The following is a 27,024-nucleotide window of genomic DNA, read 5'->3' as shown; positions in this document are numbered from 1 at the left end:
TCATTAAGCAGACCTTGGAGTTCATTACAATGATGATTAAGCCTTTTCTGACAATTCACTTCACCTTCTACACTTTGCATCATGTTTTACAAGGGGCAAGAGACAAAATATTAAAGCCAACAATGATTAGACAGGTTGTAAGCTTTATTGCAGCTAAATGTCTTTTAATCAAAGCAAAAAGGTCTTTGTTGGGATTTCTAGAGGTTATCAGGCCCATAACACTGACCTATCCAACCAGCTGACCAGCCACTCAGATGAAAGTCAGCACCTAGACTTCCTTCCATCAAGAGGAAGAATATGTTTAAAAAAATTAAGTAACTAATGAAAGGCACATCCAACAAACACATAGTTACCTCATCTAATTCCATTTCATCTGGACTCTCCCATGGCTTGATAAATTTCCCACGAGATTTCTTCAAAGGTACAATTATTATATAGTAACCTCTGCACAAGAATGGACAGACAGAAATAAGGTTAGTTCAAAGGGAAAATAAAATGGATATGTCCTTAAATCTTCCACAGACCAGTGATTGAGAATGAAGGCAAATTATGGATATGGAGTGACTTGTCCATCAATGAGAAATAACCACTTGTTTGTTCAATTTTAAAAACAACATGGGTAGACATTTATGTGTGACTTCAATGATCTTGCATGGTAATACCACTATGGTTGACTGCTCTTTATTAGGTATCGTAAACAGAGCAGAAACAGTTTGTTAGGATCCTGGTGCTAGACACATTCAAGTTTAGTATGCTGAAATGCAGCATCACAAGCTGCTGAACCAAGTATTTTCTATGACATCAATTTATAAGATGATGTTTTAATAGAAAATGTGTAATAAAAATTTCCCTTAGCTCATACAAATGCCTAGATGATGACAATGATTTCATTTATACATCCCTAAAATACTTTTTATTTGGATAAGAAATTAAACACACCAAAATTACCAACAATTTCACAACAGTTAAATAATGAAGTAATTATTTCTACCCATCCAATTGCAAACCTTAAGGTAAATACAGTAGAAACTTGGAGACCATCACTATCGAAATGCCTTCAAAATAGATCTCAAAAAACAAATGTATACAAAGGACAAAAGTAACTGAGCACTCACATTAAGAATAATCAGTCAAAATTTAAATAACTATAAAGGTTCAAAAATAGGTATGGGCTATTTGAAAAGTTGTTCTGCATCTTCCATAAAATGTATACTCTGCTCTTGTATTCCTGACTCTGCTTGATCTCTGGTATTAACTCTACAATGTCTTGAAACATAGGTATATAATAATAACGAACACACCAATCACTTCCTACTTCTCAGGTATCATATTAAATGTATAATCTCATTTTGCCTTGTCAAAAACTGCATAAGGACAGGTAACAGGAAAAAGATAAATCCAGAGAGATTAAATTATGACCAAAATTAAAACACACTGTTAGGGGGATACAAACTTATACACATCTTAACCTTGGCAATAGTCTGGCTCTTTCTTTGTTTCGTTTATCTGTATTATAAACTACTTTTAAAGGACTCCATTATTTTGTGGATATTTGTTGTGAAAAAGAACACACCAACACACATACACTTTTTTTTTTTAATTTTTTTTTTAATTTTTTATTTATTTATGATAGTCACAGAGAGAGAGAGAGAGAGAGGCAGAGACACAGGCGGAGGGAGAAGCAGGCTCCATGCACCGGGAGCCTGACGTGGGATTCGATCCCGGGTCTCCAGGACCGTGCCCTGGGCCAAAGGCAGGCGCCAAACCGCTGCGCCACCCAGGGATCCCACACATACACTTTTATTCAGTAAAGATTCTTTTTTATTTATTCATGAGACAGAGAGAGAGGCAGAGACACAGGCAGAGGGAGAAGCAGGCTCCATGCAGGGAGCCGGATATGGGACTCAATCCCAGGACGCTGGGGATCACAACCTGAGCCAAAGGCAGATGCTCAACCACTGAGCCACTCAGGTGCCCCCACCCACACACACACTTTTAAAAGAGAAGGCTGCCATACTGGGAAAGGGGACTGCAGGATGGGCCCTACCAACCTTGCATCTCCTTATATCACAGAAACCAAGAACATGTGCAGAAAGGCCTCTTTCTACTTATATCAAAACAAAACCTGCAATAAACTCAGTAAAACTCTATGCTAACCAACTCTGTTTCCATAAACAGAGTCTAAAGCTGCACTGTTCAATATGGTAGCCACTAGCCTTTGTGACTCTTGAGTACCTGACATGTGGCCAGTCTGAACTAAAATGTGTTCACAGTGTAAAGGATATTGGATTTTCAAGACTCAGTACAGAATGTAAATGTAAGATATCTCAGCAATAAATGTTTAATAGTGACCATATGTTAAATGATAATATTCTGGATATATTAAGTAAAATAAAATATGCTATTAAAATTAATTTTACCTATGTCTTTGTACTTTTCACTGTAATTGTTAGAAAATTTAAAATTCTATGCGGCTTTCATTATATTGAAAGGTTAGAGTGTTTAGGTGAAGAATATGGCATCTGAAGATACATCTGGCCCACAAGTTAAGCTCTGTCACTGATTCGCTGTGTGATCTTGGGCTGATCATTTAACATTCCTTAATATCAGTTGTGTACTCTGAAAAATGAGAGCACAGTGTGTGACAGGCAGCACCAAACTGAGGCAAGCCACTATCATTAGTACTGACCCTCATCATGGGGGGAATGCATCTGAACCAAGTTATTCAAGTAGGACTCAGCAACAGTCCCTGAGATGCAAGTTAAAGAACTTGTCAAAACGTTTTTTTCTCCTCAATCAAGAAATCAGATCAAACCAGACAACTATGCTAGGACCCTCTCTCCATGGTGCTCTGAGCAACTAATCATCAGACTCCCAGAATCACATCACCTAGCCAACCATTTTCTTTCCCACCAATAATCATGATGATTGAGGAGGGTGAGAAGGAAGAGCTGGAGCGTGTGAGAAAGGCCAGTATCTTGTACTTTATGATCCAGAGGAAGCATCCTCCTCTTCCTATCCTCCCACCACCTGAAGGATTTGCCAAACAAGTCCATCACATTAAACAAGCCTGGAGAAGAATGACAAGGGCTGCAACTGAGCATAAAAAATAACACTACAGATGCACATGACAACACTCATCCAGGAACCTCTTGCTCTTAACTACCAATTGCACCAAGTCAAGACCGCTTCTCTTCACCTAAAGTAATGATACTCCTCATTACCGGAGAGTTCCCATTGTCCTCTTTCAGAATCTTGTAGATCAAGGTTAAGATGATGAATTCTATTAATTTTTCTCCTGCTTTCATACTTGAGTTGCTATTCTTGTGCATGAAAAAAGAATCCATTCACTTCTTTCGCAGTACTCCCCAAATGTTCATTTAATTTGTGGCTGGGATAAGAATTGAAGAGCCTCCCCCACAGCAAGTAATTAACAGTGTGCCTGGATTTGCATGGCCTTTTCTGTCTCCTGATGTCCAAAGCCTTCATCTAGAGCAGTCCAAGAGGAGCTGCTTCAAAGCAGCTCTCAGTCTTTGAAAGAAACGTGGCATAGGGAATTTGAAACTTCATAGTATAATAAAGTTTAGCCTAAATCCACACATTTCATCCATGTTCTCTGTAACCATGGGTTTGTAAACACACGCTTTTGCCTTTTCTGAAACCTAGTTTTCCCCTGACAATCCTGCTTCCCTCACAGGCTTCTCATAGGGTGGCTGCTTATTCATGCCCCTCCACCACCCATGCACCTGAGCTGGAGGGAGGGCCCAGGGTTTCCCTCCTCGCTCACTGTTGCTTCTTCCAGGTATTTTATTCCTCCCCACTTTAGCTAAAACAAAAAGCAAGCCAAAAAAAATAAATAAATAAAAATAAATAAAAAAACCAAAACCAAAAACAAACAAACAAACAAAAAAAAACAAAAAGCAAGCCAAAAGACAAGTGCCTCTTGTTTGAGGCATATATTTCAGCTATATTGTTATTATATTATTATGGTCTTCTCTCACTGACTTTTGTCATGCATAAACCCTTTCAGAAACCCTTTCTTTCTTTTTCTCTTTTCCCCCAAAGTCTTCTTCCTTTTCTCCCAAACTCTGCCATCATCCTGGGTGATTTCAAGTTCTAGAAGGCACCATACACCACTCAGGGATCTCAGATCTTTGACTCTTCTTCTCTAGAGCCCACATCTTCCACTTAACACTAGCTAAAATCTGTAATTGCCCTTCTCTGGGACTGAAGCTACAGAGCTGCCTATGGCTTGAGAAATAATGCACAGGGAAAAATGATTTTGTAAATTCATATTCAGCAAATTCAGGACTTCGATCTGCCTTGACATCTCACCACAATTTCTCCAGTTATCTCTTCCTTCTCTTTTGTGCAATGCATTTGTCAGACTTTCTCCCCTGGCCTCAAACCTTAGACATCCTTACCTCCTCACTAGGAGATAGCTTTATGTTTATGTAAAGAGAAAATAAGCACATTTGGACTAGAACTCTCTCATCTTCCAAACCTACCAAACTACATGGCTACTCCCAACTGGCCAAATAGTGTTTATAGAAAATACTCTTGTTTTTGCAAAAGTTTTCTTTACCCGTGTAGTAATGATTCTTATTCAACTTTCATGGGGTAATAAGGATGAAAAGATGACTCAGATAAGAAAAGTGAAATGGGGAGCTAAGATGTACTCTACAAATTGAAATCAACCAAATCATATGAACTGAAAGAACTTGCCTGAAATGGAAAAAAAAATGTTTTTGGATATAGATCAGCTTCATATGGATAAAATTAAAGTTTAGATTATGCTTTGCCTGTCTGACTCAAGCTTGAAGTTTAAGCTCAAAATATCTTTTTTTGACATAGACTTTAACTATTAAACTAATAGAAAAATAAATAACTTCAGAATCAATATATCTGCAAATGCTCTGACTACTTATAAAGTAAGCTGTGTTTTCCCAGTATGTTAGATTTAATTAGATAGGTTAAATCTAACCTTCAGAATTTTAATTATATTAAGTAAAATTTTACTAGTTTTATTTAACATGTTATCACCAAGGGGCCTGGCTCCATATAATTATTTGAGAAGACTAGGTCTGGTGTTTGTGGTGGTCCCTTTTCAAATTCAGCCAGGCTTTTTGTATTAGCAGAATGTATTAGCATTCTCAAACTCATTATTTAACTAGAAGGTCAAAATTTGTATCAGAATTTAATGATGAATGTCATTCCTTGCATAATTTCATGTGTGTGTGTGTGTGTGTGTGTGCGCACGCGCGCATGTGCATGCACTACAGTTATTTGGGTATATATTGTTTAAACCAAATTAATTTACCATAGAAAACCCAAAGCAGGTTGAATGATCTTTCCAGTCTCCATGTTTAAATTAAGGTTTTCAATATTTTTAGCTATGTGTTTTCAGACAAGTTAAAGTCACCTAATTTCTTCAGGCCTCATTTTCTTTTTTTGTAAAATAGTGGATGATAATGCTGGCCCCTGGGGAGCTTCTCCCTTTACCTCTCATCTAAACTCTCATGCAATCGATTGGTTTAATTGCTCCATAACACTTACGCATTTCCATGATCTATGACCAGGCACAGGTGCCTAATTACTCCTTGTTCTAAGGTCTGTCTGGGGCAGTTCTGTCCATTCTTACTTCTCCTCAAGTTCTTAATGGTTTATCAATTGTCCTAGAAAAAAAAATGTCCTGGTCTGACCAAAAACTCTATGGTCATGGTTCAACATGTGGGCTTACAGCCAGACTGCCTGGGTTCAAATCTTTCCTCTCCAGCTCCAATCTTGTGTGGGAAGGCAGGGCAGTTCACCCTATAACTTCCTCAGCCATAAAATATGAAGCACCCTTTTCCTGAAGATTCCATCAGCTATTGTGTGCTATGCCCTGGAAAAGTAACTAGTAAGACTCCTGTCACTATTATAACTATTCTTAGTATCAACTTTATGATTGTGGCCGGGCCGTTTAGTATCTCTGAGCCTCACTTTACTCACCTATAATACCTACCTCACAGGATTATTGTGAGACTAAAATAAAGCATTCAAATGTCCTCAGTAAAGTGTAAAGCACTATACAAATTTAAACTTTCACCACTGCAGTTGACAACCATGTGATGAGTGAATTATTTCTCATTAAACATTAAACAGATGATACATTAATACATTAAACTAGTAATGGTGCACACATTTTATGAAGCATATTTGTAAGCCATGCTTCCAAGAATATTTTCTTTAAAAGAGGAAAAAGTAGGCCAACCTGAAAGCCAAATTAGTAAGACCAAAGACATTAAAAATTTCATAAAATGCTCTGCTTCATTTCTATTTTTCATAAATATAAGATGATTACCATGAAATTAACTTACATCGGGTACCTTCCAGTAGCTTATCTCTTAGTACAATCTGTGTGGTACATTTTTCGTTACCACCCAGAGTAAAATCCTGCTCTATAAAGTCAGGGAAGTTCCCTTCATCACAACTTGCTTCTGAAGAATGGTGGAGTTGCTAGATTTTCTGACTGGCATTCTGACCCCTAAATCTATCCAAGAAGACTGAAGCATCACAAATTCCTGCTAGCAGAACCTGCAGTACCCACAGGGCTATTTCACAAGAAATTTGGACTTTCCCTGAAAGAGGTTCCTCACTTCTCCACACAAAAACCATGTGTGAAAGAGTACGAAAGCAATGAGCCATGGCTGTGTCATGTTTACAAGAGTCAGATTTGTTGCTGGGTGGTGAGAGGTTGGGGGTAGGGATCAAGACTTCCCAATTACCTTGGCCAGAAATTAGAAAGCATGGTTTCTGTTGATAAAAACAGTCCTTTAGGGGCACCTGGGTGGTTCAGTGGTTGACCATCTGCCTTTGGCTCAGGTCGTGATCCCTGAGTCCTCGGATCGAGTCCCAAATCAGGATCCCTCTGGGGAGACTGCTTCTGTTTCTGCCTCTCTGTCTCTCATGAATAAATAAATAAATAAAATCTTTTAAAAAAGCAACACGGCCCTTTAATCACCAAAATTTCATTTTACCAGAAAACAAATTGGAAGTATTTTTCTTTTCTTTTTTCAAAAAAAAATTATTTATTTATTCATGAGAGACACAGAGATAGAGGCAGAGACACAGGCAGAGGGAGAAGCAGGCTCTATGCAGGGATCACAACCTGAGCCTAAGGCAGATGCTCAACCACTGAGCCACCCAGGTGTCCCTGGAAGTACTTTTCTAAAGAGCTTTCACCTAAATATAAGTTAGCAACCCAGCCCACAGCTCTGGTATTAGTGTTTTCTCTCCTCATTTCTCCCAGGATATTCTATAAGCGACATTCCTTTCTAATTTCTTAACTTGCCAACTGCTGCAAGTGGCACAGCATGGCACCCAGCTGCCTCTAATAAAATGGACGACTGTGCCACATGACAACAGGATGTGTAACTTTATGTTATCACCCCTTGAAAAAGTCCAATGTATATGGATTATTTAGCATTTTTCTTGGTTTATTTTTCTAACAGGAAATTTGTTTTTCATTTCCTATGGTTCTGATACTTTTCCCTCTCGAGTAGTTTCCTAGTTTTGTCTTTTGCTCTTTTTTTCCCCAGAGAGACTAGAATATATTTCTGGGAATCCTTAAATTCATTTCTAGAACACATTTTTCCCCCACAGTCATTTGCTTTCTTTTTATATTTCATAATGATCTCTTCTCTTTGTTACCAAAGTTTTACTCTTTTCTCTGACTCCCGTTTCAAATGTAGGAGGAAGCAGTACATAAATAAAACAAAGGGGAAAACTGAGCAAGCTAAAGAAGAGCACTTAAAGACTACATTCTACGATATTCTTGACTCATTCAGAAGTTGGAAAATGAACCAAAAATATACCACCAATGGAATAAAATGCCATTTCTCAATAATGTCTAACACATTCCACTAAGCCAATTGGGTAAAGAGCCACTAAAGGCATTTTTTTTCTTAAGTCTTGGAAACTAATAACAAATACTACAAATTATTCTATCCTATTTTCATCTTTCAGTTGCTCTTTCCCTGAATAGACAGTTCATGTTTTTAAATGGATTGGATTTATGCTCTGTATCTTTCCCTGTTATTTGCAACTATTTTACCTTTCCTAAATCTTTCCTCCCCTTCAAGACTCAGGTTAAACACTAGTTCCTTCTAGATGATGTCTCCCCTGACACTCAATTTGGGCTGGAACTTGGGCAGTACTTACTCCATTATATTCACATGATCTATTTTTTCTATCTGTCCTGGTACCATAATGTAGGGCTTCATCTCAGTCATCTATTCCCAGACCTGGCACTGGCAATGTATAGAATACATGTTTGTTGGATGCCAGCTGAAATGTCTTTGTGGATGAGGTAGACAAGTAACAAATGCTAGTCTTTCTCTTGCTCCTGCTGTATCACATATACTGTCTTTTCCCTGAAACAGCATCTCTCCAACCCCACTCCCACAGACCAGCTAGGCTCCTGTCATTCTGACCTCAGTTTTAATGTTCTTTCTCGGGAACCCTTCCCTGAGCTACTAAACTGGAGTTGGACACCTCTCCTTTGGCCTCCCTTATCCAGCTAGTCTTTGGTATCCTAAAACTCCATTTCAACTGACTCTACTTGTCCAAATTTCCCAATTAACTATGTAGTAGAAGAGCAATGAGGAAGTTAGCATTATCTCTACTATGTCCCTAAAACATTTCCTGGCATATATATCCACAGATGATTTAAACAAAAATGGATAAATATAATATCACTCTCATATTAAATCTTGTTGGAATAAAAATTATACTAATATTCCATTCTTGTTTCCAGTTTTCTGAATGATACAAAAGGAAGAGTGGACAAAAAAAGGAGATCTGATTTCTCAGTGAATTTATTTTAGTCATGATCTTTTGGAAATCCCACCATCTGGTTAAAATCCTCCAATTATCTCATCAAATAAATAAGAACAGAACATTTTCTCTGGAAGCATTTATATTAGTTAAGTCAAAAGTCACCAATTATTAGACACTCCTAAATTTCAACCATGGCACTACATTAAAAACTTCTTTCTTATAATTTTACTTTTTAATAGCTGTTCTTTTTTATGTCATCTTTTTAAAAAATTTTCTGGAGCTTTGGAAAATTTTGACTGTACACACCTTCTTGAAAATTCTTTTGCCATGAACTTGCCCTGGCTTGGTTCTTCACTTAACTTTGTAATAAACCCTACTGTGTCCTCTACTAGCTCTTTCCTTCCTGAGACCTTTACTTTAGCCTTTAGCTTCATATCTTCACCCCACTGTCTCAGTGATTCTTTCTTTTTCCATAAATACATTGCTGTTCTGTTAATGACTCTCAAATTTCTACTCATAAACCTAGTAATTTCTTTAAACATGCATCTCTAACTAGGTATTTCACTGATATCTCACATAAAACATACCCAAAATTGAACCCCTTCATTCATCCTTTAGGATGAATGGCAGCATTATTCACTTTGTCATCCAAATTCAACTCTCAGAGTCATCCATGACATTTTTTTCTTTGCCTTGATCCCTCATTCCTACTATGTTACTGCCCTTATCTGCCTCTTTATCCTATTTCCTTCAATTCCAACTGATTTTAGAATCTAGTTGTTTACCTAGAATCAACCAACTACGTAATGACATCCCAACACTTTTCTCTACATTGCTCCAATCCTTCCAACATATGCTCTCAGGAGCCATCTTCCCTAAGAACTGTCCTAATTATGTCACCAGATTGCTGCTAAATGTGAAGGTCCTAACAATTCATAAACTATGCATAAACATCTCTGCTTGACCTTCAAATCTTTCAAAACAAGTTTTATCTAAACATGATTGTATGGGATACAAGAAATGAGAAGGCAAGCAGACAGCACAAGCTTCAGCATGCAGTAAATAATAAGTATTTCCTGAAATGGAAAGAAGGAAACTGAGGTATTATATAAATGATACATGCCACTCTCTTGCATAAACACCTTTCCTGAATTTCCATGGTCCAGTTCTGAGTGCAACCTGGCTCTTGCTCACCTCTCTTATGTTTCTTGTCCAGGCCTTACAAAATAACTTGGCTTCCTTAACTAATGAGCCTTTGCATATAATCTTCTCACTCTGATATTTTGTATCCTACTTGTCCTTTAAGATTAAACAAGAAATCTTCTTGACCCATTTCATTATAAGTTAGCTGTTCTTAATAGTCTAACTCTATCATTGGCATGTATTATACCTGTTCCTCTGTATCCTTCACTCTATGGTAGTTCTTTGAGGACAAAGACCACATCTTCTTTTTGTTCTCCAGGGTCACCCACAATATTCATACTGAATACTGACTGCAGTGAAAAAAAATTTTTTTTTCCTATCAGCTATATCCAGCCAGCTATACTGGTTATAAAATGCATTGGCAATAAATAAAATATTTTTTAAAATGCATTGGCTAAATCAACTAACTATATATAACCAGTAAACTACTTAATTGACTGGATTTGATTGTTTACGTCAGCCCCACTGGCCTCTACACTGTGCTCTGTCCACAAGAGAAAACTTCCATTTTCTAACTTTCATGTATTTTCCAATGTCATTCTGAACTATAACTTTTGAAATGCCTCTTTTCAATACACATAAAACAACAGTGCCGTGTACTATTTTTTTCTCATTTCCCAAAGTTTCTTTCAGCTTCGTAATGTTTTGTGAGACTTCCTCACCATTATAATAAGATTTGCCAAATATTATTCAACTAGTCACTTTATTCTGTATACTATAGCATAAACTCCTTTGGAGTAAGGACCATGTTTTCTTTTTGTCTATCTCTACTACATTACATCATTCCTGGGACATAAAAAACACTTAATGTTAAATTAATGAGAATCTGTATTATAATGAACATGAGAACATGGTGTAATAAAATTCAAATAAAATGGAGGGCCAATGAGCAAGAATCTTTTACTCCACATACAGTAATAGACTCTTTTATAACTTCTCTAATACTGAGGTTGAATATTCTTTTCCTGCTTGCTTGCATTCCTATCCCTTGGCCCTAGCCCTTCAGTCAACTTACTTTATATTCTCATTTGCGGGTACTTCAGGCAGTTGCACAGTAATCATGCCATCCAGGTTGGTCTTCCCAATGAAGGCGGGCTTGGTACGTAGCACATCTGGTGCAGTCTTTGCCGTGACCCTGTGTTGCAGCCCACCAGCACTATTTCCACGGTTTGTTAGCACAAATGAATATGACTTCTCAGGCTTCAAGTTGACAATTAACTTCTGGGTGGCCCGGCCATCTACTTCTTCTACCATTTTCCCATCATCATAAAGAATCTAGAAGATACAACCAATCAAAGAGATTTGGTTATCAGAGAGGCAATGTGTGCTTTCTAAACTAATGTGTTCCTGTGTATAGAATATGCATGTCAAGCCAATTCTAATTTTGGATAATTCCCAAGCCTGTAAGTGTTCATAAACTCTAGAGATTGAATCAATTTTTCTTTTGGTTCTTACTGCATAATTCTGTAATGTTTCTAAGTCTATCAAAAATACAGAAAGAAATGTACAATATTTTTCCAATATTCGACTTCTTGCTTGTATATAATTAACGGAGATTGTGCAGAAATGTTCTGGGTTTTCAATGTATTATTCATATCACCTTTTTTCTAAATGCTGTTATTCCTGTTCTGGAGTATAGTTTTGCCTTCAAAAATGTTTCTTTCTTCTTTATTTCATAGAGTTGCACTTCTTGCTAACATCTCTAGTGTCTCTCAACCACAAATTAGAGTTTAAAACATACAAAGAAGGACACCTGGGTGGCTCAGCGGTTGAGCGTCTGCCTTTGGCTCAGGGTATGATCCCAGGATCCTGGGATTGAGTCCCACATCGGGCTCCCTGTGAGGAGCCTGCTTCTCCTTCTGCCTGTGTCTCTGCCTCTGTCTCTGTATCTCTCATGAATAAATAAATAAGAGATTTTTTTAATTAAAAAAAACATACAAAGAATCAGGCCCATAAACACATTTTTAAAATCCCAGGATGCAGCATTTTAAAGAAGTAGAAACTATGTAAATTTCATTTTCTGGTGAAATAAGAAAAGCACTAGCTTAGATGTAAAAAGACTTGGAACTACAAGGTGGCTGACAAGTAATACCACCCCTAGGCTTCAGCTCCCTCTTCATCTTTCAAGTGAAACCAAAACGGAGAAAAGCAAGTGTGTGCGGCTGAATCAAAGTGGTGCATATGCTTTCTAAGTAACCTACCCAGGTAAACTGCATGCCACCCCCCCCTTCACCCATGATATCTTACAAATTAGAAGGCAACTTACTTTGAAAGGCATGGCGGAATTATAATTTTCTGGAATTTCCCAAGATAGCAGCACTGAAGTCTTCATTACTGCTTTCACATGAAAATTTTTTGCAAACACTGCTGGAAAAGGAAAAACAGTGTATTTACACTCCTCCTAAGAACGTATGACCTGTCCTTGTCCACCATGGACCATCGGGCTTACGGCAGATGCCATGTACTTTGATCAGAGAGACAAGTGTGATTTGCCTACCTGTTTAGACCATTCATTCTACTACCCCATTCTCATAAGGATCTCTCTTTTCTCCAATTCAACTATATTATACTCTCCTTACCTGAGAACACTGGGGTGCTGTCAGCCAGACTTGCTTGGCATTCTATAACCAAAATCTAAGGCATCCAAAACATATTAAGTTTTATATACTTTACCTTTTTGCTTTTGCTGAACCTATATTAATATGAATGGTCCGATCAGTTTATTTATAGCTTCAAAATACTGATTTCCAAAGACCGACATTCCTTTAAAGGAGGAAGGCCATAAGCAGACAAATCCTACCTTGATCCACAGGCAGTGTCCTGAACTGGACACTGGGACTATATGGCCCGGGCCCTTTGCTCGTGTGAGCACGTACTTTTACATCATATGTGGTATCTGGCTTTAAGCCACTGAGTGTCATAGTGGTATCAGCTGGAACAATAAGCTGCTCCAACGGAAGAAGAGGGATGTTGATATCCCGATACAGAAGAGTGTACTTGGTGATGATGCCATTTCTCTCTGCCAGGACAGGTGGCTGCCAGGATAACTGGACAGAGGTTGAAGTAGTGCCTTCTGAGTGGAGGTTTTGAGGGAATCCAGTTGGGACTTCTTCTGGAACAGAAATCTCCTTCACTATCTCTTCCCCAAAGCCCACTTTGTTTCTGGCTGAGAGCCTGAAGATATATGATGCTCCCTTATGGATGTCTGTAGCTGTAAAGTGATCTTCTTTATCAGAGAACTCAAGAGTAGTGAGTGGTTCCGTATCTTTCCGGCCAAATTTTAGGCGATAGCCCTGAAGAGGTCCAAATGTGTCCACAGGGGGGTGCCATTGAATGAGAGCAGTATTCATTTGAGTGTGATTAATCACAAGCCGAGGTTTTCCTGGAACTAGAGCACATGGGAGGGAGTGGTCAGACCAACCTATACAGACATTCACACTGTAATCACTGCTGAGTGGGAACATCACTCTATGGAAATTCCCATGACATTATTTATTTAAAAAGCCTTGATATATATACCTCTGTGGAAATATGCTTCTTCTCATAATTAATTATTAAGATAGGCTGAGATACCAGAATTTGATAACAGACACAAATAGGCTTAAACAATAATTCAAGAGTATTTAAAACAAAACAAAAAGGGACACCTGGGTGGCTCAGTGGTTGAGCATCTGCCTTTGGCCCAGGACACAATCCCAGAGTCCCGGGTTTGAGTTCCACATCAGGCTCCCTACAGGGAGCCTGCTTCTCCCTCTGCCTGTGTCTCTGCCTCTCTTTGTGTGTCTCATGAATGAATGAATGAATGAATGAATAAATAAATAAATAAATCTTTAAAAAAATAAAACAAAACAAAATATCTTCTCATATCAAAACTACCACACATGAGGTAAAGGTTCATGCCACAGAAAAATGAATCCAAGTAGAGATTAGCTAATTAGATACAGCTAATAAGAATAATAATTATAACATATTTAATTATTGGGTACATGCAATGTACCAGGCACGGTGCTCAGAGCGTTCAGTGTAGTATCTCATTTGATTTACATTTTTCACTCTTGACTACACACTCTGATTAGTTATTATCTTCATTTTCTATAATAAGAAAATGACACCCAGAGAGATAGAAAACTGCATAGTCAAAGGTATAATAAGTGAGAAAGCTATGAGACAATCTGAATCCATAGCCCCAACACTTAACTCTATTCTTATGCTGCTTGCAAGATTTTTTAAAGTACAAAATTATGTTTCTTTGAGTTATATTGGTTATAATTTGCACTCTTTGTCTATACTTTATATTGGGATAAACCATGACTAAGGGATGCTTTTTGACTAGGAGGTTGTCAGAAAATAAAACTCGAGCTTTTCTCTTAAATATATTATAAATCTGCATTTTCACACCTCCAACCTAGGCTCAGTGAGGAAGTATGAAGACAATAAATGTATAGACATCTAAAATATAAGCATTGTCTACCTCAATATCCAAGTCTCCTGTGATTAAGAAAGATCTGAAATTGTAAATAGAAACACCAAAATAATCTATAACAATTCTAAATAATTTTTGAATAGTCACAAAAAAGTGATGATCCAGTCTTAGTGCTATTGAAATAGACAATGCCATTTATTTTCCTGGGATTCACATCCCTAGGCTATAAAGTCTCTACTTTCTCTGCCTCATTATAGCACCTCTATCTTAAGAGCAATAGGAACTTGATGCTTTACGTAAGACATCTCAGACTAATTAAGACACAATTACAAATTTAGGTGTAGGAAATGTATTTTCTTCATTTTGAGATTTAATTTCAGGGGTTTACCCTTAGTTGTCTACATTTCAATATAGGCTGGTTCCACAGCCAGGCAACATGCCCCCACTGAACATGTATCTCCTCTGCAGGGTATTAAATTAGCTTGATACAATGCTATTCTTAAAAAAATATTTAAAAAAAATAAGGCCCAGAAGACTTTGCCTTAAAGGAGTTTTGCCATCTGTAATCCTGCTGCTTGAGGCAGTTCCAGGTGGCAGGATGTAAGTGAGGCAAATCTTATGACATTTAGACAAATTTGGCAGTGAGCATGGCACCCAGGAGGGTACTCAACATCACAGCTGTTCTTTGCTTTATGCCTTTACCTAGAGGTGTGTTCCTAAAAAGTTGTGAGAGAAGCGAATCAGGAGGAGTAAATCAAATCATAGTTTAAATGTTCCATGGGAGATTGCTATATAAAGGGATTGGAGGAGAATCCTTTTGTAATTATGTCTTAATTTATTGGTTTTACAATGTCAGGTCTTCCTTCATGCTGGCTTTTCCTAATGTGAGCCAATCAAAGTAACTCTAAAGAGCATTAAGAAACTTTGTTCTTCAGAGGAGCGATCTGACATTTTGCAGCCTTCTTCTCTTTTCTGTTCCCCATCTTTTATGTGATTTGACTTCTTCAGAATCCCCACAGCAAGGAGTGAGGAGGAGAAAATGGCAAAAACACCCTAGAACTGTAAGTCATCAGCGAGTTCAACATGGCAGCTCTTCTAAAAAGGTTTGTTGCAGAGAGAGGCTGAAGCTAATGAGTGACATCTCTGCCCACATGATCATCTCACTGGACATTCATGGAACTTGCATCACTCATGCTTCAGCTCAAATAACTTTCCTCTAAGAGACCCTCTCCAACCACTCTTCGCAAACAGACCACTAGGGGCTATCCTATCTTTAATGTCTACTTACCTTTACATTTCAACTTCAAACTTACTGATGATTTATTATACATTCATTTGTCTACTAGCTAATTATCTAGTTTGACTTAGAAAATAAGTTTCAGGAGGGAATAATATTTATGTTCTGTTGATGACTGTATCCTCAGTACTGGTAGTAATGCCTGACATGTAGTAGGTGCACATGAACATACTTGTTGAATGACTGACCGGATAATTTGGGCAAAGTGTGTCTTGAAATTTTTTTTTCTGAACTGTATATCAAAAAACACAAAAGTTGAACCATAGTCCACTTTTTCTTTCTGATAGAATTCACCATACCATTCGGAAAATGAGTATTATTGTCACCTGGAAAAAGTTCAAGGCACATTTATGCACAAATAAGGTTACCTGCCCCAGTGGTGGACACCAGTTTAGGCTTGCTGCGAGCACCATCTCCTTTGGTGGTATAGGCTGTGACAGTGAGGGAGTAGGAAGTTTCAGGCTGTAGCCCAGAAATAATCATGTCCTAAAATGACACAATAGAACAACACTGATTCAAAACACTGCAAATACCCTGGGGGAAAAATCAAAGCATTCATCTTCATTCTCTGCATGCTTGAATACTCCCTGTAGCCATGCCAAGCACTGGAAGTTTCATGCCTGTTGCTCATGCTATGAATGATGTGTTTTCATGCTGACATTAAAGTGGGGTCTTTAGCCATCGTGAGAGGTAATTCTAAGAAGTAGTAGTTAAAAACACAATACCTGGGGCCAGAACTCCTGAATTCTTGAATTTAAAGCTGCATCTCCTTATTTACTAGCTTGGTGATCCAGGGCAGGTGAGTTAACCCCCTCTGTACCTCAGTTTCTCATGTGAAGGTTGGAATAACAGAAGGATTCAATGAATTATATCAGGTAAATACTAAAAACTTATGCCTGGCTCATGGTGAGCAAACAATAAACCAGCAGTTATATTATGCCAGGAGCTCTCAATATGTATTCACTATAGTCTGGCCCACAGACCAGTGATGCAGCTGATGCCAATGCAGTCTGTTTTATCCCTACGCTAGTATTTTGCCAAATGGCTGATCTGTCAGACCTAGATATCCTGACAGCCAGAGAAGTTTCTTAGGACTCAAGTAACATAGTATTGGTTAGTTACATACAGTATGGACTAAAATCATTACACATTAAGGAGAATTTTCTGGTGATTTGGAGTAGGTCATAAAACCAAAGAACAATGCATTTTTCACCACATCCTCATGGAGAGTACTCACAGCACATCCTCATGGAGAGTACTCAATTAATTCTGTTTAGAAATGTCATATGCCATACACTATTTATCACAATTCTAGTTTTCTCTTAATTTTGGCCCAAAAATGTGAATGGTTACAAAATTTAGACCTGTTCTTCCAAACAGGAGATTATATAATTCTTTACATAGAGTAGTTTGTTCTGTTATTTTCTTTAGAGTTGCTACACATGCACCTGCATCCCCACACACAAATACACAGTTGTAAAGAGCCCTTTCAGATATTTGGCACTGCTATGTTTTCAAATTAAATATGATTAGATCCAATAAATAATACAATGTCATTGTCTTCCACATCTGAAGACAATGCAAGTGAGAGTTTATGGAATGGACTAGATTGTGTGTAGGACAGAAGGATTTTTCTATGCAAGGCTGTAAGACACACCATAGAACTCAACTATTGAATCTGATCCCAAATATGACAGCTTTTGACAGTATGCTTTTCTCAAAATAGTAGGAATATCATTGGAACAGAAATTCAGGAATTTCAGATATCATCCTGAGCAGCCATTGGAAATATTATTCCGCCAAAAGAATGGGCTATATTTGGGAGAGATTTTATTTTCAGGACCTTGGAATGGTTTCACTAACATTAGAGAGGCTATAAAAACCATCTGAATCACCCAAGAGTAGCATTCTAAATTACAGTAGATATACTGGGTATTCCAGAAATTATGATGGGCAAATGACAACATTATTGTTTCCAAAGTCCCTCTCACATGCTACTGAATTTCTGCTATATTTAGGCAAGACTACCCCAGTAGGCAAGACTGGGGTAGGGTGGGGAAAAGCAGGGCTTGGTTCTATCACCAAATCATGTAGAAAGGAATTTATGTACTCTGAGCCTTATATAAGTCTCTTTCATTTGTCAAATTGGATGAACCACACGTGCCCTTCCTCTCATGCCGGCTGTTACAGGATAACATAAGTAATGCAATTTGTAATTGGCCAAACCCTCTGTGGTGGTATAATCACAGCTGAATACACCTCTATCTGCCTGGATCATATCATCTCGTGTGTTACATTTTCTTTCTTTAAACTGTGGACATACTTCCTTGGTGGTTTCCATATGCTCTGTGAGGTAGTGTGGCTGATAGCATGACCACCATTCCTTATTCTCGTTTGCCTTCTCCCATCATATCCCCACTCAACTTCCTGCCCCTGCCTATTAAAAATTGGCATTCCTGGATGCGGAAACAGTTACTGGCCTGCTGTGTTTCTCTCTAGTCCCCCCCCCAAAGAAAACACACCTCCAAACCTTAAGGAATTTTTCCTCTCTATATTCTAAACTCATTTCTGGTCCTGTTTTCCCATCAGGGCTCCAGTGGCATGTACACTATAAATATGTGTTGGACATTTCCCCTTGACAGTCAATTGTTCCCTCAAGTTCAACTTAACTGAAGCTCAAATGTCATTCCCAAGAGCAAATTCCCCTCCTTGCTTCTACACTTTGATGAATGGTTTAGATGCTCCAAACCTACGAGTGACTTGATCTCTTTTTCTTCCTCTAATTCTTAGTAAGTTTTTGTCAATTTTTCTTCTAAAATATTGACCAAAACTGCCCCTTTTTCATCTCCACTGCTTCAACTCTATTGATTTTTATTATTTAATGACTACTTTAGTAAAAGAACTATTTTTGTTTCCCTGTTTACTATCTTCTTTCTCTCTAATCTATCCACTATGTCATTGGCTTTCAAGCTGCAGGTAATGACCCACTTAAGTAGGTCATGAAATCAATTTACTCAGTCATGACTTGCATTTTAAAAAAGAAATAGGATATACTTCATGCAAAATATTAAATTTTACATATATTTAAAGGTAATATATTATTTTTAAGACATATGAACACATTGGTCATAACATATAATGCATTTCTTACTATGGATCACAATCTAAGAAGTTTATCAAACACTGTCAGTTCCACTAAAACTGATACCTTGCCTATTGTATTTACCAATATTCCCAATAAGAGCCCTGCGTTTCGGCAAAAAAAAAAAAAAAATACTAAATGAAAAAATACCCTTACCAGCCTTTATCTTACTTCTGTTTTTAATAATTTTCTGTATCTCTCCAGTCCTGAAGAGTTAAAAGCTAGCTCTTTAGCTTGACACTCAGGTTTTCCCAACATTATACTGAAAGTTACTCACCATACTTAGCACTAATTTACTAGCTTGAACCCCTTCATTCATGTTGAATTGGAAAGCCCATATCACTTGACTATATCACATTCATGACCTGCCTTAATGGCTACATCATAAAAAATGCATTCCTACCTCTGAATCCCCAACACACACAGACACACACAGACACACACACACACACACACACACACACACTTTTCCACCTCTTCAACCTTTATATATTTCTTAAGTTCTCAACAAAGTTTCAAGACCTCTTCTACTTTTGGTCCATGGCCCCTGAACTCATAGTTCTGGCTGACAATGCCACTCATTTACTAATTAATTACATATTTCTTGAGGTCATCACTTTTGTTGTAATTTATGGAACTTTTCTGAACTGTACATCCTTCCTAGCCACCTACTGCAAACACTTAGAAGGTAGGTGTCACATCCTATGTCCCCCACAGAAACCTATGCATAGTAATAAGCTACCAATAAATAACATAATCCAACCATTGAAATATTTTTAAAAAAATTCCTCCCTCAGTGAGATACTTTCTGCCTCTTGGCATGACTTATTCAATTTAACTCAAATTTTTATGGGTACAACAGAGAATTGCCATGTCAGGATATAATTAGTACCAGATATACGTAGTGTTATCTGCGGAAAATGTAACCTTGGGGTACGGTTTATGAGTGGCCTATATCAAACAGCTTGATATCTCTCATCTGTGATACCTCCACTTAAAGCATTCCTCCTCTAACTGTGTCACAAGGCAGAGTTAGTAACAGCCATCAAAGCAACATGAGCTCATGATATTTCTTATGCAATCAGTAGCACCAAATTCACAAAACATGCCAATTTCACAAAACAAAAACTTAAATTAAAAGTATACCATGAAAAAAAAAATAAAAAAAAATAAATAAAAGTATACCATGTAGTGAGGATAACTTAAAAATAATTTGTTAGTTCATGCATCCAAGCAAACTGTGACGACATATCACAAATAAGTGAAAGGAGGATAACAGAAAAAACAAGCATTTATAATCTTTTCTGACAAAGCCGTCCAAAATTACTCACATGTTCAGTAGTATCATCAAATTCCCACTGATTGAGTTTAAGAAGGTTGGGGAAGAGGAAAACAAAATAAAAAGGAATGAAGAGAAATTTGTAGCCTTATAAAGGCAATGTTGCCCTCCTTAGATTAAAACAAAACAAAACAAGCAACTGAAGCAGTGTGTACGTAAAATTCCAAAGAGTAGGTGTGTTAGGCTGCCACCCTCACTCTGAACTGAGACGTCAAAAGTAAATACGTTTGTATTGTTATTATTAAAATTAGCTAACACATATTTTTAATGTGTGGTTCACTGAAATGAATCAATAAGGTATAATATACAGTTAGTGTTTTTAATCATACACTACTTTATGACATTTATTTTTACTTTTTCTTTATGTTATGCAATTAATTTGTGTCACTAATTAGAATACCACCTTTCATAAAATATTGGAATCTTATAGCCCCAGGGAAATCTTGCAAGATGCAGTGGAATTTCAATGAAAATTCAAAGAATACATGAAGTAGGCAAAAGAACAACAATCAAAAACATATACACATAAGGCAAATCATCAAATTAATAAAGAAAAGACAAAGTAGGGGATCCCGGGGTGGCTCAGGTTTAGAGCCTGCCTTCAGCCCAGGGCGTGATTCTGGAGTCCCAGGATCAAGTCCCGCATCGGGCTCCCTGCATGGAGCCTGCTTCTCCCTCTGCCTGTGTCTCTGCCTCTCTCTCTCTCTCTCTCTCTCTCTCTCATGAATAAATAAATAAAATCTTTTAAAAAATTAAAAAAAAAAGACAAAGTAGAAGATGGGAAGAACTGTGTTCACATTTAAGGCATTTTTTATCATATAATTCCATTAACCACCATCCTCCACAATGAAAACACTGATAGAACTACAGGTTTATAATGTAAAACTTTCTAGGACTTGAAGAACATAAAACCATTATGGCCGTATCATTTTCTTTTTCATAATAACAGACTTACAAAAGAAAATATAGGCATTAATGGCTTGATTAATTTCATATTATGATTACATAATCAGACAGTACAGAATAAATATTTAGAAAAAGCAATGCCCTTTTTCTAGAGTCTAAAGGACTATGAATCTAAATAATAAGTTCACAGAAATAGACTTCAAAACCATGGAACTGGATTTGGACCTGATTACTTAATCAGGTCCAAACCTTTAATCCAGATCCCGTTGTCAAAACGTTTCAATATAGAAAGAAAAACAGCATTTTCATGAGTTGATTATATTAAAACTTTAGGGTCAATGTTTTCCTTAGAGCCACAGGGACATGAGTTGCTCTCTTATTTGCACTGAGACAAGAATGCAAAATTTGGCAACCTGACATAAGAGTTCTCAACTTAGCTCATAGTCTTCCTTACTTTGACACAGGGTAAGAAACCTTTTACTGAAATACATTTCAAATTTTCCAAACCCCAGCCTTTTCCATGCCCAGCCACCAATTTGCTAGATAAGCCTAGTACTCTCCTATTCATAGCATACCATCTCTATACTGGACCCAGTATAGAGAAGCTATCCACAGGTTACATGTAATCCCTAGGAGAAGCTATTAATTGAAATCTTCTTCTTTTCAGGTAACTATATAGAATACAGGTGTATTTATTATAGCATTATCTTTGAAACACTTTAATTTACAAAAAATAAAATAAATAAAACATGTAATGTTCTGCTTTAAACAACTGATTACAAAGCCAAGTAGTGACTGCATGGTTGAAAACTATCACCCAAGGATCAATAGAATTTCTCACACATTCAACTGCTCTTCATACTTTTCTTAACTTGGCTTAACATGGTGGAATCCCATTTATTTTCCAGAAAACTCTAAATTAATTTTTCATTTCATATATTAAAGGTAAAGTATTATTTTGTAAGACCTTTATTTTAAATATATGAATGCATTGTTCTTCATTTTTCTGGGAAATGAAATAATTACTTCTAAGTATATGGTTTGATATATGTACTAAATAAAATACAAGCTGGATAATTTTCTTCAAATAAACATCTCTTTTCTTCAACAGAACAGGTCATAGATTTAGAAGTCAGATCAACTTAGTTTCAATAGTTCTAACACAGCTGCTTAGAATTCTTCTTGTTACTTTGATTAAAATCAATTCAATTTTTTTGAAGTCAGAAAGGCAAATTCAGATATAAATGTGGAGAGTTGAGTATCTGTATTTTAAGAAAACAATCACATGTTTTTAATTAGGCTTGAATATCATTTCAGTACAACTCACTTCCTCATATGCTGTCAACTCTGAGAAGGTAAATACGTATCATCTGTTTTAAAAACTAGAATTTTGTACAGAATTTTTAAATGTCAAAAACAATTAAAATGAGGGCCCATTTCAAGGTATAGGCTAAAATAAATATATAATAAATAAATAAAAACATAGGTATGTAATTTCAGAGGCTTACCTGCGCATCAGCCAGCATGACATCCTTCAGCATGGGCTGGCCCTTAGGCTCACCATTTTCCATCCTCACATAATGCACCTGGTATCCTCTTATCTGGCCATGCTGTTTATTGGGCACAGGTGAGCGCCATGAGACTTTAACAGATGTTGAGTTGACAGCCTCTACCTCGACTTTGCGAGGAGGACCACTAGGAACTGGAACAACATCATTGGATAAAAGAAAATTATAGGCACTTGTCCCACCCAGAGTATTTTCTTTACTTAGGTTTAAAAAAAAATTGGGCAGACCCACTATGTTTCCTTTGTGGAATACAAACATTTTCAAGCAATGAAAATGCTCAACCAATCTGCTCTACCTTTTAAGAAAAGATCAAAAAACATGACCGATGCCAAAAAACAAAAAAAATGGAAGAAAAAAAGAGTATCAGAGAAATAGAAAAACATGTAAAAAATGTACAAAAGCCAAGGAAGATGCTTTGAGGCTCAAAGCATTAAAGCACAAAGAGGAATAGCATTGAAATAATAACAAAAACTGGTTGTTGATTGTTGTGTGTTTTTTTAAAGATCTCTTTTTAGCAGAATAAAAAGATTCTTGATTATATCGGTTTTCTTCTTTTTTTCTCCTATCAAAGGTTTTCCAAACAACAGATGCCAAAAATTGAATGTCGAGCATCAGTGTCTCTGAAATATGCAAGACAAAAAAGCAACAAGAAGATAAGAAGACAGTTTTGAAAAGTTAACTTCAAAATGTAAAAGAATGACAAAAAAGGCCAAGAAAAACGCAGAAGACTTCAGACGGAAGTACAGAGAAGGGCCTGGATTACAAGGTCATAAGAGCCATATGTTCTTTTAAAAGGAAGCAAATTATTGTGTTGAGATTGAAAAAAAAAAATGCCCAGGCTACAGCAAAGATAGGTCTTTGGCAAAAACTATTGAAGTTACAGCGATGCTGGGTAAAAAAAAGATGAGCAGAAAACAACTGATTACTGTTAGCCTATCAAAGGACAGCAGACCAAGATTGTGTCAGAAGGGTGCAAACTGACGGAGCAGAGGCAACATACCATCTTCATCAGTTCGAATCAACACGGAGAAGCTCTCAGGGCCAGGGCCAACGTCTGTGTGTGCTGTCACAGTGATGCGGTACTCAGTCCATTTTTCCAGCTGTTCCAAAAGGTATTTAGTAGTGTCCGAAGGAATGCCCAAAATCTCATGAGGTTTGTCATCTTCTCCATCCACTGAGGTGTACTTGATAGAGTATTCAGTAATAATGCCATTCTGTTTTTCCACCGGTGGAGGTTGCCAACTTACCAAAATACTAGTGGAACTTGGGCTGGTGCAACTAATGTCTTGAGGAGGAGCTGATGGCTCTTATTTTGGTAGTGAGTTAAAGGAGGGTTTGAGTGAAAGGACAGGAGTGGTTGGAAAAAAAAAATGATAAAACAAAAGAAAAGGCAAAAATAAATAAATGAACAATAAGGGCAACAAAATGAAAATAAGGCTTTGAAACTTAAAATTTTAAATTTATGTACCTTGGCTTAGTAATATGAATAAACCAAAAAATGAATAAATGACCAAAAATAATTGTTAAATAATGGGTGGGGGGAATATGTGAACATGAAACCTTGAGATAATAGAGCCTCAAATAAAATTACCTACCTGCAATTTACATTCTTCTTCTAAACCAATTCCCCAGCCCTACTGTACAGACTACCCAATTAAAAAAAATAGCTGTAAATATTGAAGATTTATTACATGATAGTCTGATGATGCTTCACAGATTCTGTTCCAAGCTTTCACTTCTACATTCTAGAATGAGGTGAGTCATATACACTATTCATTTGTGAAAAGGTTTTTAGGTCTAAAAAGTTGCAATAACTGTTACAGACCCTTCCACCAATTCCAATTAAAAAAAAAGAAAGAAAAGAAAAGAAAAGCCCAAATATAAGAGCATTCTTTCTAACTATCTGAAAAACTGAGTCAGCCTGACTAGTTTTAAGGAAAGGTATTAATCTAGCATTGATTGTAGCCCATATACAGTGAACATGCAGAATCAAAAAGGATGAAAACATGTAGTCCAAGATTTACCTACCCGAAGGTAATGTCAGGCTTGTTGATTCTGACTGTAACTTGTACTTACCCTATGTCAGCTTTCGGTTTTTAAAAAAAATTTATTGTAACTCTTCTTGAGACACCATTGCTAGTAAAGAATTAGATTCCACCAGCAAATTTTGATAAAATCAATAATAATCATCTATCCCTTACAAAATGTCAGTAACATAGTCATTAAAAAGAACTGTTTAAAAAAAGATCTTGAGAACCATCTGGAAAAGATATTACTTATGTGCAAAATTTCTTTCATTTCATATGTAATCATATTAAGTAGAATTTATATGAGTTAAAAGAGAAACTTTTTATTGTCCGTTCTAAAATAAAATGGTCACTTTCTGAGTAATTATTTTCTATCAAATTACCCAAATACATCACTATTTGAGAAAAATTTAAAAAGCAATAAAGAGCAATGTAACCATTATCATAAATTATTTTTAAAGTTAATAATGTATAATTCCTAAAGAACGAATAAGGGGGATAAGATATACATAACTATATATATCTATATTTCTTTATTTTAAGGCAATTGATCTGATAGAATGAGTAAATCATTTCTAATTTTGTGTATGTCAATATGTGGTTTGGGTATTTCCTTAGCCTTTTTTTTTTTATTTCCTTAGACTTTGTGGGACTTAATATTATGTAGCATTAGATATATCTAATTGTTTATAGGATTATCAGACTTTTTTAATTTATATATCTTGGCTTCTTCATTACAGTCAATCAAAATGAAAGCTCCCTGTACCAACCAAAAGGAAATTCTCATAAGACAATCTTATAAGTTTGGAGTAAGGTTTGCAAAATCACTAGAATATCTATCATTTTTATTGATTCTGACTCCAGGTTCTTAGATTTCAAATTATAAAACTATTTCATATGCATTATCATTATTCATAGTAAATTGAGTTGTTCTTGTAACAGCAAGGACTCATTTGTAATTCTTTTTAAAAAGCTGATTTGGTTTTTACTACATTGCTACCTTCAGACTTCCTATTCTGTGAGAATATATTCAACACCTCTTGAACCTTTTACTTTAATATAATTGAGTAGGTAAGCTTTTGATGTGGTTATAAAATGTCCATTCCATCTCTATGTATGTAAATAGGTATGTATGTATGTATGCAAAAAAGTCTGTTTTGTAAACCACACAAAACAGAATATTGAAGCATGTCACATTCTTTTAATTAAATATCTGAGTTTAAGAGTTATCTTCTATGATATTACTTATTAGCCTGCCTGGATTTCAAAGTAGAATACAAAACTGCATTAATTTACATGCTTCAGTTTTTAAAAGAAAGAGAACTTTATGGGAATAGGGTATAATCACTCATGGATTATGTAATAGGATCCTAATAGTTTTTTGTACCACCAGCCATGTTTTGAGAAAGAGAAAGAATATAAATTTTATCTTCAAAAAATCCTGAAAGATTTTAAATTTCTATAGAAAATAGACTTGCTTGTATGAAAGAAAATTCATTTTTTGAAAAAAAATCCATACATTTCACGGTTGCTGATAGGTCTAAAATTTAGGTCTGCAGAGCATCCCTTTATGAAATTCAATGTATTGAGATTATACATATCTACTACATATACTACTACATCAAAAATCACATAAAATGTATAAAGAATCAAAAAAATACCTAGGGAAATAACTCCATAAAACTGTTCAATTCAAGGTAAGTGGTTGTTTAATAGACTAATTATAGAAACATACTAATAAAGAGCAAACAATACTATTATTATGAGTCACCAAACTTTCCACCAAAAATAAACTTCCATACAATGCTTTACACAAAGCAATCTTGCCTGGACACAATAAACCCCATTGTGATAAACACAACTATGCTTTAAGGTAACAGTTCCAAAAAGAAATTGAACCTGAGGAAACAAAATACAATTTAGGATTGTAAATGTACTTGTGATTATTTCATTGTTCCTAAATTTGCCCAAATACAGATTTTCTACACATGTTCCAAATTTCCACATGTACTACTTGCAGAGTTAATAACAAACTAGTCACAAGAGCTGAGCTTTTCTCTGAGTAGAAACAAATATATGAAACAAAAACCTGTTTGTTACCAAAATTAAAACCTGTATGCTTAGGGGCACCTGGGGGGCTCTGTCCACTAAGCAACCAACTCTTGATTTCAGCTCAGGTCGTGAGATCAAGCCATGCATCAGGCTCTGCACTGGGTGTTGCTTAAGATTCTTTCTCTCCCTTTGTCCCTCCCAAAGCACCCCCACCCCCGCTAAGATAAATACATACATACATACATAC

General features: G+C 36.4%; 1 protein-coding gene across 40 annotated transcripts in view; it reads right to left on the bottom strand.

Annotated features, from left to right (window-relative positions):
• The window catches only part of PTPRD (protein tyrosine phosphatase receptor type D), a 508,136-nt gene that overhangs the window by 144,541 nt on the left and 336,571 nt on the right, over positions 1–27,024 (bottom strand). For 13 of the 40 annotated variants that reach the window (XM_041763214.1, XM_041763219.1, XM_041763216.1 and 10 more), the window contains 3 exons: positions 12,290–12,387; positions 11,039–11,298; positions 354–444 (listed from right to left, as the gene is read on the bottom strand). In XM_041763214.1, the coding sequence (XP_041619148.1) occupies positions 354–444; positions 11,039–11,298; positions 12,290–12,387 (449 nt within the window). Of the gene's footprint in view, positions 1–353; positions 445–11,038; positions 11,299–12,289; positions 12,391–12,823; positions 13,412–16,111; positions 16,230–20,216; positions 20,244–22,638; positions 22,833–23,698; positions 24,005–27,024 lie in introns of all 40 variants that reach the window. The other 27 variants (XM_041763191.1, XM_041763202.1, XM_041763197.1 and 24 more) reach the window with 5 other exon arrangements.

This window comes from Vulpes lagopus, chromosome 7 (assembly GCF_018345385.1).
Source record: "Vulpes lagopus strain Blue_001 chromosome 7, ASM1834538v1, whole genome shotgun sequence".
In the NCBI taxonomy this organism is placed as follows: Eukaryota; Metazoa; Chordata; class Mammalia; order Carnivora; family Canidae; genus Vulpes; species Vulpes lagopus.
This window is presented reverse-complemented; position numbering and strand designations above follow the sequence as displayed.